Raw genomic sequence first — 15,412 nt, forward strand, 5'->3', positions numbered from 1 at the left:
ATCACACAGTGGCATTTAGAAATGAAGCCACAGATGGTTTTGGTGATAACTATGAACTGATAAAATGCCTTACCAAAAAGACCAAGCATTGCAAGTTTAGGGCAAAATGACCTTGCTTTTGCCTCTGATTCATTCACAGATAATTATTTAACTTCGCAAATAACTTATTTAGTTCCTTATTCACATTCACTTCTCAGGCAGGAGCCCCGTCTTCTTGCAAATTGCCTCCCATATTTCAGATGCGATATAAGCAATAATGGAAAGGTTCCAAGAACTTGCCATTTAACCCTGATGTCACATTAAAATATCTTCTGGGACATTTGTGCCATTTTGCTGGAATATTAGAATTCCAAAGTGACATATTCGAGACAAAAGGAAGTGGACTTAGGACACCAGGAGAGAGTGTGCACGCTTTACTAAATTTAGAACATTGACCTATAAGTATTCAAGATCATTTGCTTTCAAGCACCAATGATTCAGAAATAGGCAAAGTCATATCTGACAGGGTGCTACTCCCTCTCTCCCTTTGCCCACACAATACTTCTTAATTAGGTTATAATAATTGATTTTTACAATTCAAATCACACAAACCTTCACACCAAGTTTCAGTAATACCAACTAGGCTGAACAGATGTGCAAAAATGAGCAATTTCAATTCCTCTTGTTTATTACCCAGGCTTCAAGCATTGGTGTATAGGCAAGTAAATAACTTCTCATCACGTCCCTTGATGCCTTAACTAATTTTAGTCTAATTAACTTGATTTTATTCCAAGTGAGTTCCAGTTTGTTCCCCCTTTTTATTTTCCCATTTTGTTGTTACTTTAACACCCTCTTGATTAGTCTAGCCAGCCTGCGCCCTAGAAGATCGATTCCCCTTTTACGGAGATGGAAGAGGGCATCCAAACTGTATAACTCATTCTCCCCATAGAAAAGTGGACCAATGTTTCACAAAATCAGACCCCTCTAATTTTACACCTCTTACCTAGCCAGCAGTTCACATCCAGGATCTTCTGCCTTGTGTCTTCCTTTGTTTAGGGGACAGGAAGCATCTCAGAGAAGAGCTCTTGGACAGTCTTCTCCTTCCGCATCCTTCTGAGTTCTTGGAAGTCATCTACTATCTGTGAGGTATCCTGCCATGTAGTGTCATTAGTGCCAATATTCACCATCGCCAGTGAATATTAGTGCCCATCGTCTTCAGAAGCTTACCCAATTTTAGTCACATCTCACATCTTGGCTCCTGGAAGACCGCACACCATCCCATTGTCCATCTGGGTCTTACAGAAAACATTCTATTCTTTCATAGTACAGAATCCCAAACAAGGATTGTCTGTCCTCACTGGACGGTTGGAGATCTCTTTGTGGGCAAGTTTGATTGTCCTGTGGGTTGGGCTGAGCAGCCATCCTCACGTACATCCCGTCTGCTCCATTCAGCCAGCTGGATCTTCAGAGATATTTTCTGCAGATTCCACATGGAGGACCTTCTAATGATTGGATTCTTCTAGCTCTGCAGAATTCCTCATAGTCCTCTTCCCTCTGGTAATCACAATCTGCCCATCCTCATCTGCTTCCAGACATGCAGAATGCTCCCTGTCTCTCTTGCCTCAAGTGCTTATGAAGTGGCAAGCTTACGCTCTAGTTTCCACACACACTGGTTCCTTGATAGTCAATTCCTTTCTTCCTTGAATCTGTAGTGGTGAGGCTTTTCAAATCTGGTTGTCCAAATTAAACAAATGATAGCTCTTTTCTCCCCCTCTTGTAATCCCTTGTGTCCCTGATATGCATTTGCTTAATCCCGCTCTTTACTGATAATGGCTGCCCCATGGCCCTTTGTCTCTTGGTGGGAGATCAAAGCACACATGGTTTTAATTGGTGATGCACAAATCAACAAGAAGGGGGGGAGTAAGGTTCATTGTCTCCAATGCAGTCTGGTTAGTATTTATATGGTATATCAAAGTGATGAGACATCTCAATTTACCAGGCTCAGTCCCACAGGCCTCCACCACGTTCCTACAAAACCCACTTCTATAAACTGACCTGCTACTTACCTTACATTAACTGTGGTCCTTTGAGATATTTTGTCGGTGTGGATCCCTCTTATGGTGCACATGCACTTCAGGCATGCAAGATCGGAATCTTTTGACTAGCACTGTCCACTGGGGCTGTGATTGTGTCCTGCATGTCCTCGTGCCCCCTCACCCAAGGGCATGTAAGTAGAGTGGCCCTGACCATCTCTCAGATTCATTGCTAATTCAAAATCCCAGAGAGCTGGATAATGAAGGCGATGGGATGGAGAGTGGCTGTGGAATCCACCTGGGTGAAACACCTTGGAGACCTACAGTTACCATTATGTAAATGACCTTTCTTTTTTTGAGTCTTTTTTGTCCATGTGGATCCTACTTACGACAACTAGTTAGCTGTTCCTAGATTAACAGGACACAGGTCTGAGAAGACTTACTGCAGCTAACCAAATAAGGACTGCAGAACTGCTCTCCTGACTTTAGCATCTGATCTAGTTGCTAAATCCAGGGCATAATGCTTGGTAAAGGTGTGGACTAAGTTGTATGTGAGTCCTGCAGCACTCTGATACGGAACATTTATTAGGCACATAGAGGAGATTGTATGGCCTCTAGCTGAATGGGTCCTGATGCTGCCCGAGGAGAGGGGCATATCTGTTAGTTGGTAACGAATTGTGATGCACCGAGTGATCCACTTGGATAATATCTGGGAAGAGGTGGCCTGACCTTTCACAGCCTTCTTCAATGCCACAAATAAATGGGATAATTTCCTGAATGGCTTGGTCCTGTCTAACTGATAAAGAAGGGCTCTGGAAACATCTGAAGATGGAGCTTGATTTTTCGCAGGTGTGAATGTGGTTTGGGGAAAGAAAACAGCGAAGCTGGTGGTTTGCTTTAAATGAAAATCAGACACCACTTTGGTAAGAAAGTTCTGATGATGACTCTGCACACCTTATCTCTATGGAAAAGAGTGGAAGGGGTATCTGCTACTGAGGCTTCCTCTGCAGCATGGGGCACGGTTCATTTGAACTAGGGTAAATGGTGAAATCTCTGTAAATTGAAGTCTTTAAACCATGATCTGAGGGCTTCAGTAACTCAGCCAGAGGTTTTGGGACTATTACAGGAGTGGGTGGTGAGGCTCTGTGGGCTGCGACGTGCAGGAGGTCAGACTAGATGATCATGATGGTCCCTTCTGGCCTGAAAGTCTATAAGATGTTTAAATCTCACTACCTCTTCTGGCTGAGGGGACAGCCATCACGAAAATGGTTTTGAGAATGAAATGCTGTAGAGAGTACTTGGATAAGAGTTCACTGGGGAGTTCCATGAGGCCCATAAGAACTACATTAAAGTCCCAGGCAGAAGTGGACTCTCAAACCAGCGGAATTGTATCTATGTGGACCCTGACAGAATTAATGGTGAGGCCTAATAGCTTAAAAAGACGTAGTCCAAAATCCTGGGAATAGGATTTAAAAGGATGAGACCATGTTGTGAAGCCCAGATGGAAAAACCTTTCCACTTTGAACTGTAGACTGATCTTGTCTCAAGAGGGCTTCCTGCTCTACATTAGAATTTTCTTGAACCTCTACAGAGCAATCGCTGTCTGTAGTGCTCAGTCACCAAACCTCCAACACATTGGATGTAAAGATGTTGGGTTTGGATGAATAATTTGTCCTTGATTCTCAGAGGGTACATCTAGGACATCGGTGAGAGATCTCAATAGCTATGTGGACAGATGCAGTAGGTCTGTGAACCAATACTATCTGGACCAACAAGGGGCTCTGAGTACTACTGTGGCCAGGTCCTACCTGATTTTCCTTATGATCCTGAGTATCAAGGAAATGGGAGCAAAGGCACAGAGAAGGTTGTGACTAAGGGGTTCGGAAGGCATCCTGGAAGGAGCCTGCACTGGGGCCTGCTCTGGAACAGAGTAGTGGACATTTGCTCTTGGTGGTGGCGAACAGATAAATTCTGGGAGGACCCCATCTGTGGAATACAGGTTTGAGCATGGAGTCTTTCAGTGACTGAGCCCTCATGAACGGTTGAGATGAATGGCTGAGTACTGCCTGCTGTGGTAATGCGCCAAATTGTTGTTTGCTCCCAGTAGGTGAAGAGCCATGGACGTGTTCCCATGAAGATGGCTTGATTGGTTGACAGAGGGAATTGAAAGTGCACCCCCCTTGCCTGTTAATATAAAACATTGTGGAGGGGTTAAAAGCAACAGAGGGTCCTGTGGCACCTTTGAGACTAACAGAAGTATTGGGAGCATAAGCTTTCGTGGGTAAGAACCTCACTTCTTCAGATGCAAGTAATGGAAATCTCCAGAGGCAGGTATAAATCAGTGTGGAGATAACGAGGTTAGTTCAATCAGGGAGGGTGAGGTGCTCTGCTAGCAGTTGAGGTGTGAACACCAAGGGAGGAGAAACTGCTTCTGTAGTTGGATAGCCATTCACAGTCTTTGTTTAATCCTGATCTGATGGTGTCAAATTTGCAAATGAACTGGAGCTCAGCAGTTTCTCTTTGGAGTCTGGTCCTGAAGTTTTTTTGCTGTAAGATGGCTACCTTTACATCTGCTATTGTGTGGCCAGGGAGGTTGAAGTGTTCTCCTACAGGTTTTTGTGTATTGCCATTCCTGATATCTGACTTGTGTCCATTTATCCTCTTGCGTAGTGACTGTCCAGTTTGGCCAATGTACATAGCAGAGGGGCATTGCTGGCATATGATGGCATATATAACATTGGTGGACGTGCAGGTGAATGAGCCGGTGATGTTGTAGCTGATCTGGTTAGGTCCTGTGATGGTGTTGCTGGTGTAGATATGTGGGCAGAGTTGGCATCGAGGTTTGTTGCCTGGGTTGGTTCCTGAGTTAGAGTTGTTATGGTGCGGTGCGTGGTTGCTGGTGAGAATATGCTTAAGGTTGGCAGGTTGTCTGTGGGCGAGGACTGGCCTGCCTCCCAAGGTCTGTGAAAGTGAGGGATCATTGTCCAGGATGGGTTGTAGATCACTGATGATGCGTTGGAGAGGTTTAAGCTGAGGACTGTAGGTGATGGCCAGTGGAGTTCTGTTGGTTTCTTTTTTGGGCCTGTCTTGTAGCAGGAGGCTTCTGGGTACACGTCTGACTCTGTTGATTTGTTTCTTTATTTCCTTGTGTGGGTATCGTAGTTTTGAGAATGCTTGGTGAAGATCTTGTAGGTGTTGGTCTCTGTCTGAGGGGTTGGAGCAGATGCGATTGTACCTCAGTGCTTGGCTATAGACGATGGATCGTGTGGTGTGACCGGGGTGGAAGCTGGAGGCATGAAGGTAGGCGTAGCGGTCGGTGGGTTTTCGGTATAGGGTGGTGTTAATGTGGCCATCGCTTATTTGTACGGTGGTGTCTAGGAAGTGGACTTCCCGTGTAGATTGGTCCAGGCTGAGGTTGATGGTGGGGTGGAAGCTGTTGAAATCATGGTGGAATTCTTCCAGGGTCTCCTTCCCATGGGTCCAGATGATGAAGATGTCATCAATATAGCATAGGTAGAGAAGGGGCATGAGTGGACGAGAGCTGAGGAAGCGTTGTTCCAGGTCAGCCATAAAAATGTTGGCATATTGTGGGGCCATGCGGGTGCCCATAGCGGTGCCACATGCCATCATATGCCAGCAATGCCCCTCTGCTATGTACATTGGCCAAACTGGACAGTCACTACGCAAGAGGATAAATGGACACAAGTCAGATATCAGGAATGGCAATACACAAAAACCTGTAGGAGAACACTTCAACCTCCCTGGCCACACAATAGCAGATGTAAAGGTAGCCATCTTACAGCAAAAAAACTTCAGGACCAGACTCCAAAGAGAAACTGCTGAGCTCCAGTTCATTTGCAAATTTGACACCATCAGATCAGGATTAAACAAAGACTGTGAATGGCTATCCAACTACAGAAGCAGTTTCTCCTCCCTTGGTGTTCACACCTCAACTGCAAGCAGAGCACCTCACCCTCCCTGATTGAACTAACCTCGTTATCTCCACACTGATTTATACCTGCCTCTGGAGATTTCCATTACTTGCATCTGAAGAAGTGAGGTTCTTACCCACGAAAGCTTATGCTCCCAATACTTCTGTTAGTCTCAAAGGTGCCACAGGACCCTCTGTTGCTTTTTACAGATTCAGACTAACACGGCTACCCCTCTGATTGTGGAGGGGTTGTCTGTCAGGATCTGCACCACTATGGTTCCTTTCAGAAGCAGTAGAAAAACTCCACAAGCTAGTTCAAATCACCCAGAATTCCAAACGGGGACCCTGAGCCATTCATCTCAACCATATGTGGGGGGTGGGGAAAACTTTCCAGAACCATCTGCTTTGAATCTAGGTGTTTTAGCCGGGTCCCCCAATCTGCTATAGAGACATCTGTAATCAGGGTCACTGTGGGAGGAGTGCAGAATATTTCTTTGCAGACAATCTTGGGGCCTTGTCCAACAGTCCAGAAAAGCTAGTACAGTAGTCCGTGCCACGAGATAAGTGTGCTTATGACGTTTGCTTGATTGGAAAACAGACCTCAAGCAGCTCCTGAGAAGGCAGAGGCAAAGTCTGGCAAAGGTACAGGATGCCACGTGACCTAATAGTTTGATGTTTGCACTGTAGGTCTCTGTGTAAGCTCGAAAGCGTCTCTCTTTCACCAACACAAGTTGGCCCAATAAAAGATATTACCTCATTCACCTTGTCTCTCAGAGATTCTTGCTGCTGTTGTAGGGTTTCCCCCGAGGTTGGATATTAGGGATGTGATGATCTGAAACCTGTCTAGACGGAGATATGCCTCCAGCTTGGAATCAAGAAGAGCCCCTATACATTCTATGGACAGAAGTGAGGGATGACCCAAATAGCCCGAGAGAACCTGCTTTAATATGGAAATATAACCCCTTCTGACTGCACACCTCTAGTTGTCACCTACCACCCCACGCTGGAACCCATATGGGGTATCATTAAACAATTACAACCCACTCTCGATAGGGACCACATCCTGAAAGAAATCTTTCCTGGATCTCTTCTTCTGGCCTTCAAACAATCCACCAACTTCTCCAAGTTCACCATCAGAAGCAAGCTCCCCACAGACCAGGATACGCCAACTCAAAGCAGCACCAGACACTGCCAGAACAGATGCAAAACCTGCAGATATATCACCACTGCTTCAATGATCAACACCCCCCCACAACTCACCTTTCAAGATCCATGGATTCTACACATTCCTATCACAACACATGGTGTACCTCAGCCAGTGCACAAAATGCCCTATCACCTGTGGTTGAACACTTTTCACAAAGCAAACACTATATCTGACCTCATCAGTCCTCATCCTTCAAGGAAACCTGTCTGGAAGATGATGAGGTGGTGGGTATTAATAGGAGAGGAGGGGGCTGTCTTATGGAAGGAACTAGAGATTTACTCTTAGAAGCTGCACTTCAGCTAAGTGCCTAAGTCACTTTTGAAAATGGGACTTGGCTCCTAAGTGACCTGGGAGGTTTTGGAAATTTTACTCAATCTGTGTGTCCCTCAGACACATTTTGAGAAACAGCGTAAAGCCTCTGAGATCCCCAGATGAAAAATGCAATGCACTATCATTTTATAAACACCGGCCAATATTTGTCCTACATAAGAATGAGCGTCAGGGTGAAGAACAGAGAAATAGTTTTGAGACAGAGCTAATGTCTTTTCCTCCTTTATCCGGACTAGAATGGGGCGGGGGGAGTTACCCATTTAGACCAGAATAGAAAAAAGGGGAAATTTGCTACCCAAACTGTATGTTGATAAGTGGTATGGAGCAGAAGGGTGACGCCAGCCTTAATATGAAAAAAGTGCCAAAGCAAAACACCGTAGGCAGGCAGCTCCTGCCAAATTAGACCTTTATTTTAAATTGGAGTCATTAAGTCTGAACTGTCGTGACCTGTAGGCATTTCCTGTGGAATCCCACTTCAGCTTCCAGAGCTTCCAGTGCCAATGCAGCTGAACAAACCCTCCACCACAGCACTCGCTCAACCCCATTATTTTCTTCTGCTGGCATCACCTTTCCTATGCCTCAGAGTGGAACACACACCATATGTCAAGCTCGTCTCTAAGCGGGGGGTAAGCAGCCTGGAGGGCCTCCCGTGGTAAGTTAACCAGTCAGCTATTAAGCGCTGTTCACAAAGTCACATGAATCAAATTGCTATTGTTTAAAAATATACTCGCAACAGAGGACAATTTTTTCCGCTGCATAGGGTAGGGCATAGCTCTACATTCCTCATTCCCAAGGACACCCTGGGGGGTAGGAGAGGAGGAAAATGCCCCCAAAGATCAGAGACGCTCTCCTGTGCTGGAGGACAACAAGGCAAGGGTGAATCCCAGTTGTAAAACTGAGCGCACATACAGGGATAAACCAGTTCTGATGTGATGAAATTCCCCTAGATGCACCCCCATCTTGGATGTATAATTGTTCCCAAAACACAAGAAAGGTTTTCACAGCAAAGTCAGCCGCGGATTTCTTAGAGTAAATGAGTGTTAGTCAGGTCTCACGTCACAATTCACATACAGTTACATCAATTAAATACAGCTCTATTTTATTTAATAGTCCTTGGATAGTAGAACCCGGAGGCCGCACTAGGATTCCTTAGCCTAAGCACAGTCCAAAGACTTGTACGTGTCTCAATTAGTTTATCATCTACTCACATTAAACTGATTTAATATTGGAGTTGACGCACATTTATAGAAAAGTCAGACACTAATCACGTGTACACGAGCATAAAATCGCTGGCTCACAAACATTTTGTAACTGCCATAAACCTCAGCTTTCCTCCAGTTTGGGAAGTTATTTCTAAATATCTGGAAAGAAACGCGCTCTAGGGGGAAAGAGACCGCCTTTTATACTCCACGTTTGTCTGGCATTTAGCGCAATGCTGCCCAATTCACTCACTGGAGTTCTGACTTGCGGCTGTAATACAAATAATAGTCATTTGTTTTACCTTATTTACATTTTTCATTCCCGTAACAAGGAATGTAATAGCCAGCATATAAATGTGTTCTAGAATTATAAATATTCAAGGAATACAGGCCATAAAATGATAGACAATGACAACTGAGAAAGCAGCAGAGAAATTCCTCTCTGACCATAAAGCACTTACTAATTATTACAGCAATGCTAAGCAGCTCCCCATTGTTCTTAGCGAACCTAACGTTACGATAATGGTCCCATTGCTGTGTTTTAAAGACGTGTACTAGAAAGCTGAAATGGAACCACAAACATTAGCTGACGGGATGCAGTCTCCTGCCATGACGAGTTTTTCTCGGGGAACTGAACTCCTTACCTCTGTCAGCCCTGTGTTTCTCCTCTTAATAACAGTCTGCAAACAATTGCTCAGCATTCGAGTCAGCAGCAAGTTGGTTGATTTTCGAATCATGTCGTCAACCTCCGTGGAGCTGAAAAACAAAAAGTTCAAAAATTAATTTGCACAATGCTTTGAAGCAGGGGGAAAATCCAAGGCCCCCAGCGCCACAGCATCTGAGCACCTCACAATCTTTACCCTCACAACACCCCCTGTGAGGTAGAGAAGTGCTGTTATCACCATTGTACAGATGAGGCAGACACAGATTAAGAGACTTGTCTAATGTCACATCGGGAATCTGTGGAAGAGCAAGGAATTTAATTCAAGTCTCCTGAATCCCAGGCTAGCACCCTCTTGCCTGGACCGACCACCCTCGCACTTCAGCACCTAATTGGCAAGGGTGCAGATTACCCCCAGTGGGTATTTAGCACTCCTTGGAACCCATGCCCACCTCTTCAATAGTGCCGTGTGTGTGTGTGTGTGTATATATTTATACTATAGGTATTATGTTTTGTGAAGTATCAGAGGGGCAGCCGTGTTAGTCTGAATCTGTAAAAAGCAACAGAGGGTCCTGTGGCACCTTTAAGACTAACAGAAGTATTGGGAGCATAAGCTTTCATGGGTAAGAACCTCACTTCTTCAGACTTGCATCTGAAGAAGTGATGTTCTTACCCACGAAAGCTTATGTTTTGTGAAGCTTCTTAATTCCTGGATAAGTATTAATATAAATAAAAACAGATTTTTTCCCCCCCAATGCTTTCTACTGTCCTTGTTTTTCATGCAATCATGTCATACAAGTAACAACATGCCAGCACTGTGCATTTCCACAGGTGGTTAGGAGAATCTCCCTAGAACTGGTTCTCCTCCTGTTGGGATCAATGCTTCCTTTCCACGCCCAAGTAAAGCAAGGTAGAGTAAACCTCCTGAGAAAGCTGCAGGTGAAAGGGAGACCGTGGCGACGCAGAAATGCTTCCCCCTGCCCAAGACTGCGATCTGAGGAGAAGCGGTGGAGAGTTAACATTGTTGGAGGCAATATTACCTATCCTTTGTGTACTCTGCAGAGCCAGGGAGCACAGCAGGTGACAGTAATTGACAGAACAGCGGCTGATTGTGCCATGGTGGGAAAAGGAGGAGTCCAGGAGAGTGGGGAGCTAGAGTCCCTCCACCCAGCTACCCCCCCTCAACAGAGCTGGTTGCTGGGATTCCCAACAATCCCCACCCTCCACTGTCTGCTTGAGCCCTGTCAGTCCCATAGACAGAGGGGCAATGAGGGAACATGTGCTGCCTCTATTGCTCCAACAGCGCTGCAGAAATCTTTCCATTTCTTTAACCCGCTCATTAAAGAGACATCCAGCCTCCATGCTGCAGCAGCCTTTCAATATCTGCTCTTTTATTTGCAGTGCATGCAGTTCTCCATTATTCCCAATATCCGCATTTTACCTAAACTTGCACCAAAGCCATCGATGCCAGGTCTGTGCTGGACAGAAGTACATTTGTTTCTAAAACAACGGACTTTGTATGGGTCAAGAAACAAGAGTGATAGGTCAAGAAACAGAGTGATAGGGCCCGATTTTCAAAGCTGGCCATGAACAAACCACATACACAGAATTAAGTATCGGGGTAGCCGTGTTAGTTTGTATCTACAGAATTGGGTGTGCCTAAACTTACATGTACTAATATCCAATATGCTTGTGCAAGTCAGGTCTTTTCACACACACAGACCTGATTTGCAAGCATAACAGGGTATATATGTAACACACTGGAAAAGTGCATGGTGCACCCACCTGCAGTGGCTGGCCTGCTAGAAGAGAACAGCCTATTACTGCTAACTGGCTGTTCTCTATCCTTTAGTTCAAGTGATCGAGATCTTTGGTGCTGTAGGTCCCCTGTTCAAACCTTGCTGATTATCTATGATGGGATTGGAGGGGTCATTATACACACACACAATGCTTACCTTGAAAAATCTGGCCCATATATTTTTCCTGAACCAGACCCACTTATAATTAATACAACCCCATTATAACTCATAACACTGATGACGCCCATTCACTTTAATGGTGTCAGAATGCTTTGGGCTTTATTTTTAAGTGGGTGTTTTCAGTATACTAGAGAGATATGAAGGCTATTAAAGAATATTCCCACTTTACAGGTCACTTTAACTGCTGCTGGGAAGCCCCCTCCCGCCCCCCCCCCCCCCCCCAGAAGTCCTGTTCTCCCTCCCCCCACACTCCAGTTAGGTGTAATCTTTTCTTTTTGAAGTAGGTTTTGGAAAGTGACTGAAATGTTGGCTCCTTTGATCTATCATCAGCATCACATTAGGCCTGAAACAACATGGCCTTTATCTCCGAGAGCAGGATGACAGGCAGCTGCTGGTGAAGAAAATCTCAAACTGGAAGGTTCAGAAACATTAATAACTTTAGGGCTCCTGGTAAACCAACCCTGTGACCTTTGGCTCCTTACCCTGTTTAACCTGACAAATGGAGAGATTACAAAGCAGAAAATGACATGGTAAACAAAAGAAAGCCTTCAAGTTAGCTCCGTCCACTTGTGCGCTAGGTAGCCTTGCTCTGTACTCTGCTATCCAGCATGTCAGCTCACTGAAGCCTGTGCTGGCAGCAGAAGCTAATGGGCCCAGCAGGCCTCTTCCCATCCCAGAACTCTCAATCCAAGTGATGTAATTTTTGTGCACAGCTGCTCTTATTTCAGTGAGATAAAGGAGACTCTGTTCTTACTGATCTTCCCCAAGGAGGAAAGAAAGCTAGCATAAGTACCTCTGCTCACAGTAGCCACTCTCCAATACCTGTACCCAACAACAGACTGCCTTGTCATTGCAGGTTGATCTCCTCTGCACCGGTAACCGTTGCGTCTCTTCTGGTTAATGCCGATTAGCATCTGCTCTTTTGGGCACTGATCCTGCCAGGTGCTTAGCACTTTTATCTGCTACTGACTTCTACGGGAGCACAGAACAGTCAGTACCTTATAGGATTTGACTCTTGATGACAGTTCCATTTTAAACTAAACACTCCTAGCTGAAGCCTCACCACGTGTCCCTGCCTGGTGCACTCCCTCTGATTCCTCAACTCCTTCCAGCCTTATTTGATTTTTATTATGTTGTACTTTGGGTTTGTTAGAGACGGGACAGAACCAAAACCCTAAGGACATTTGGATCCAGACACCAACTTCTTGCTTCAGGTCCATCTCTATCTCTGGTTCTTTGCAGTGTGGTTGGATCCACTGTCATGGACATACATTTTATTTATAAAGTGCTCCCCATCTCCTCCCATCCAAAGCTACTTGTGGTTCTGTACACCACACAATATAAAGATTAAATATAGCTATCGTAATATGAGCCATCCCAGGGAACATGGTAAAAGCAAAGGGGTTAAATAAAGCCACTACACTTCACAATATAAAAGCTAACTGTTGGTACAGAGGATCACCAGCTTTCTTTATCATGATGTCCCATGTTAATAAGAACGGCCACACTGGGTCAGACCAAAGGTCCATCTATCCCAGTATCCTGTCTTCTGACAGTGGCCAGTGCCAGGTGCCCCAGGGGGAAATGAACAGAACAGGTCATCATCAAGTGATCCATTCCCTGTCGCCCATTCCCAGCTTCTGGCAAACAGAGGCTAGGGACATCATCCCTGCCCATCCTGTCACCACAGCACAGCTGATCATCGGTGTCAGAGCAGACTGGGAGGGACCCCTATGCGTGGAGAAGGGCTTGCAGAGATTGGGGGGAGAGAGGTGAAAAGCCACACTGATAAGAGAGTAGCACGTACAGCCTGAAGGGCTGAGGGAGACCCAAAAACCATCTCATTTGGATTGCTGAAGTTAGCCAGTGTAGTAAGAGGAGGCCCTGAGATATAAACCTTGGTATCAGAGGCCTGGTATGAGGCCTGAGGCCTGAACTCAAGTAATGGTCAAGACTTTGCTAACATAAAGCAAAGCTAAGCTGTGAGCCAGAGGCAGGCCCTGCTCACAGAAGCTGGCAAGGAAAGGGCTGATGCTGCAAAAAGAGACATACCTAAAAGGTACTGGACACCAGATATCAGAACATACACTATACCGGAACATTCCGCAGATAACATGGAACAGGCCGACCCATCCCAACGACAGGGGCAAAAGGGTAAAATGATGGATAGAGTTGTTTGGATCGAACCAACATGTAGGCGGCACCTTACTACGTAGAGGGGTTGTACCTTGCTGCGTAGAGGGGTTGCACCTCAATACATCAGGAGTGATGTGTAACTTGTTTGTACCTGTGTATAAAAATGTATCCCTGTGTGGGGATGTATCATCCCTACACCAACCTAATGAAAACTTCCATGAGGAGGTAAGGGTCACGATGGGACACTTGCCAGGTAAACAAACATGGCCTTATGTAAGGCCCCCTGGTGGTCTAGGATTATATAAGATGATCATGGCCTTATGTAAGGCCCCCTGGTGGTCTAGGATTATATAAGATGAGGTAAACAAATCATGGCCTTATGTAAGGAACGGTTGAACCAATCGGTGTGGGGCTATACATGTGATAAACACATGATTCTCCTTCTTGTCCAATCCGTAAATGTGTTATTATAGCCTAATTGTGTTATGTAATGTTGAGAAAAACTATAAAAGAAAGCTTGCAATAAACAGGATTCGGATTCAGCTTGCAACCACAGTGGTCGTGTGCTTTATCCGCTCCGCCTGGGACGCCACAAATGGTGACCCCGACGTGATTCAGCTTGGACATCAAGGCAGCCAGGACTTTGCCCAGAGTGAGCTAGCAGAGATCATACTAGACACAGCCGCCAGTGGAGCAGGGATCAATGTTCTCAGACAGTAAACCCAACAGGTGTTGTCTCAGAAGCTAAGCAAAGAGAAAGCAGATCCAACCAGAAAAAGGATCTGAGAGGTCAGACTCTATGTCATCTCTCATGAAGAAACTGGAACAATTGAATTTAGATATTGAAGAGGCTCTCAGTGCTGGCTGTTCTCCTTCCAGAACTCCTTCTTCCAAAAAGCGCAAACAGCCATGCCCTGTTAAGGTGGAGACAGGCCTTCTTCACAGAGATAAAGGGAATCTGTGGGAATAAGAGGGCAGGGTACCAAGATTTAAATGGTTTGCCAAGCTCAGTGTCAACTGGAGCACGACCAAAAACTGAACATGGTTTGAGAAAAGGCGGAGGTGGCAGCCGCGGCAGGAGGTACCGGAGGATACCGGCTCCTGGTCGTCCGAGAGAGACGTTCGTGAGCTCACAGCCGACGGAAGCGTTCGGTGAGGAAAGGCGGAGATGGTAGCCGCGACAGGAGGTACCGGAGGATACCGGCTCCTGGTCGTCCGAGAGAGACGTTCGTGAGCTCACAGCCGACTGAAGCGTTCGGTAAGAAAAGGCGGAGGTGGCAGCCGCAGCAGGAGGTACCGGAGAATACCGGCTCCTGGTCGTCCGAGAGAGACGTTCGTGAGCTCACAGCCGACTGAAGCGTTCGGTAAGAAAAGGCGGAGATGGTAGCCGCGGCAGGAGGTACCGGAGGATACCGGCTCCTGGTCGTCCGAGAGAGACGTTCGTGAGCTCACAGGTAAGCGGCTGCTTTTAATAAAATGGGCTCTGCTTTGTCTGCAGAGAAGGAGACGGTGCATAATTTTTTATTACGCATCGCTAAAAAGCGGGGAGAGAAGCTTCCCTCTGACGCGTTGTCCCGTTTGTTGAAATGGGGGCAGAAACGCGGGAATGTACAAACAGGGCCTTCAGCTACAGGACATGCTGAATCAGTTGTCCCATTTGGCCGGTAAGAGCCATCCCCCGCAGTCCCACACATTGCGAGCCCTGAACCAGCCCGGCTTTCCTGTCACCAGTGATGTTTGTACCCCAGAGTTCCGGGCGGAGTTCCCGGGGCAGGGTGAGAAGTTGCGGAATAGGTTGAAAAGAATGGCGGAGCCAGGCTTATCTAACTTTGAAAGGACATATAGGAAAAAACCGCCAGATAAGATCCCTCCGGCGGATGATGTAGCTACCCCCTGTCCTCATTGTGGTTTGTGGGGCTGCGCGATTGGGTGCACTGGACGGGATAACGTGTCCACG

At 46.1% G+C, this 15,412-nt stretch overlaps 1 protein-coding gene across 1 annotated transcript in view; it reads right to left on the reverse strand.

Annotated features, from left to right (window-relative positions):
* Nucleotides 1–15,412, reverse strand: part of EXOC6B (exocyst complex component 6B) — a 442,705-nt gene that overhangs the window by 159,002 nt on the left and 268,291 nt on the right. The window contains exon 16 of the mRNA XM_054029651.1: nt 9,324–9,435. Within this exon, the coding sequence (XP_053885626.1) occupies nt 9,324–9,435 (112 nt within the window). The remainder of the gene's footprint in view (nt 1–9,323; nt 9,436–15,412) is intronic.

The sequence above is a fragment of the Malaclemys terrapin genome, chromosome 5 (assembly GCF_027887155.1).
Source record: "Malaclemys terrapin pileata isolate rMalTer1 chromosome 5, rMalTer1.hap1, whole genome shotgun sequence".
In the NCBI taxonomy this organism is placed as follows: Eukaryota; Metazoa; Chordata; order Testudines; family Emydidae; genus Malaclemys; species Malaclemys terrapin.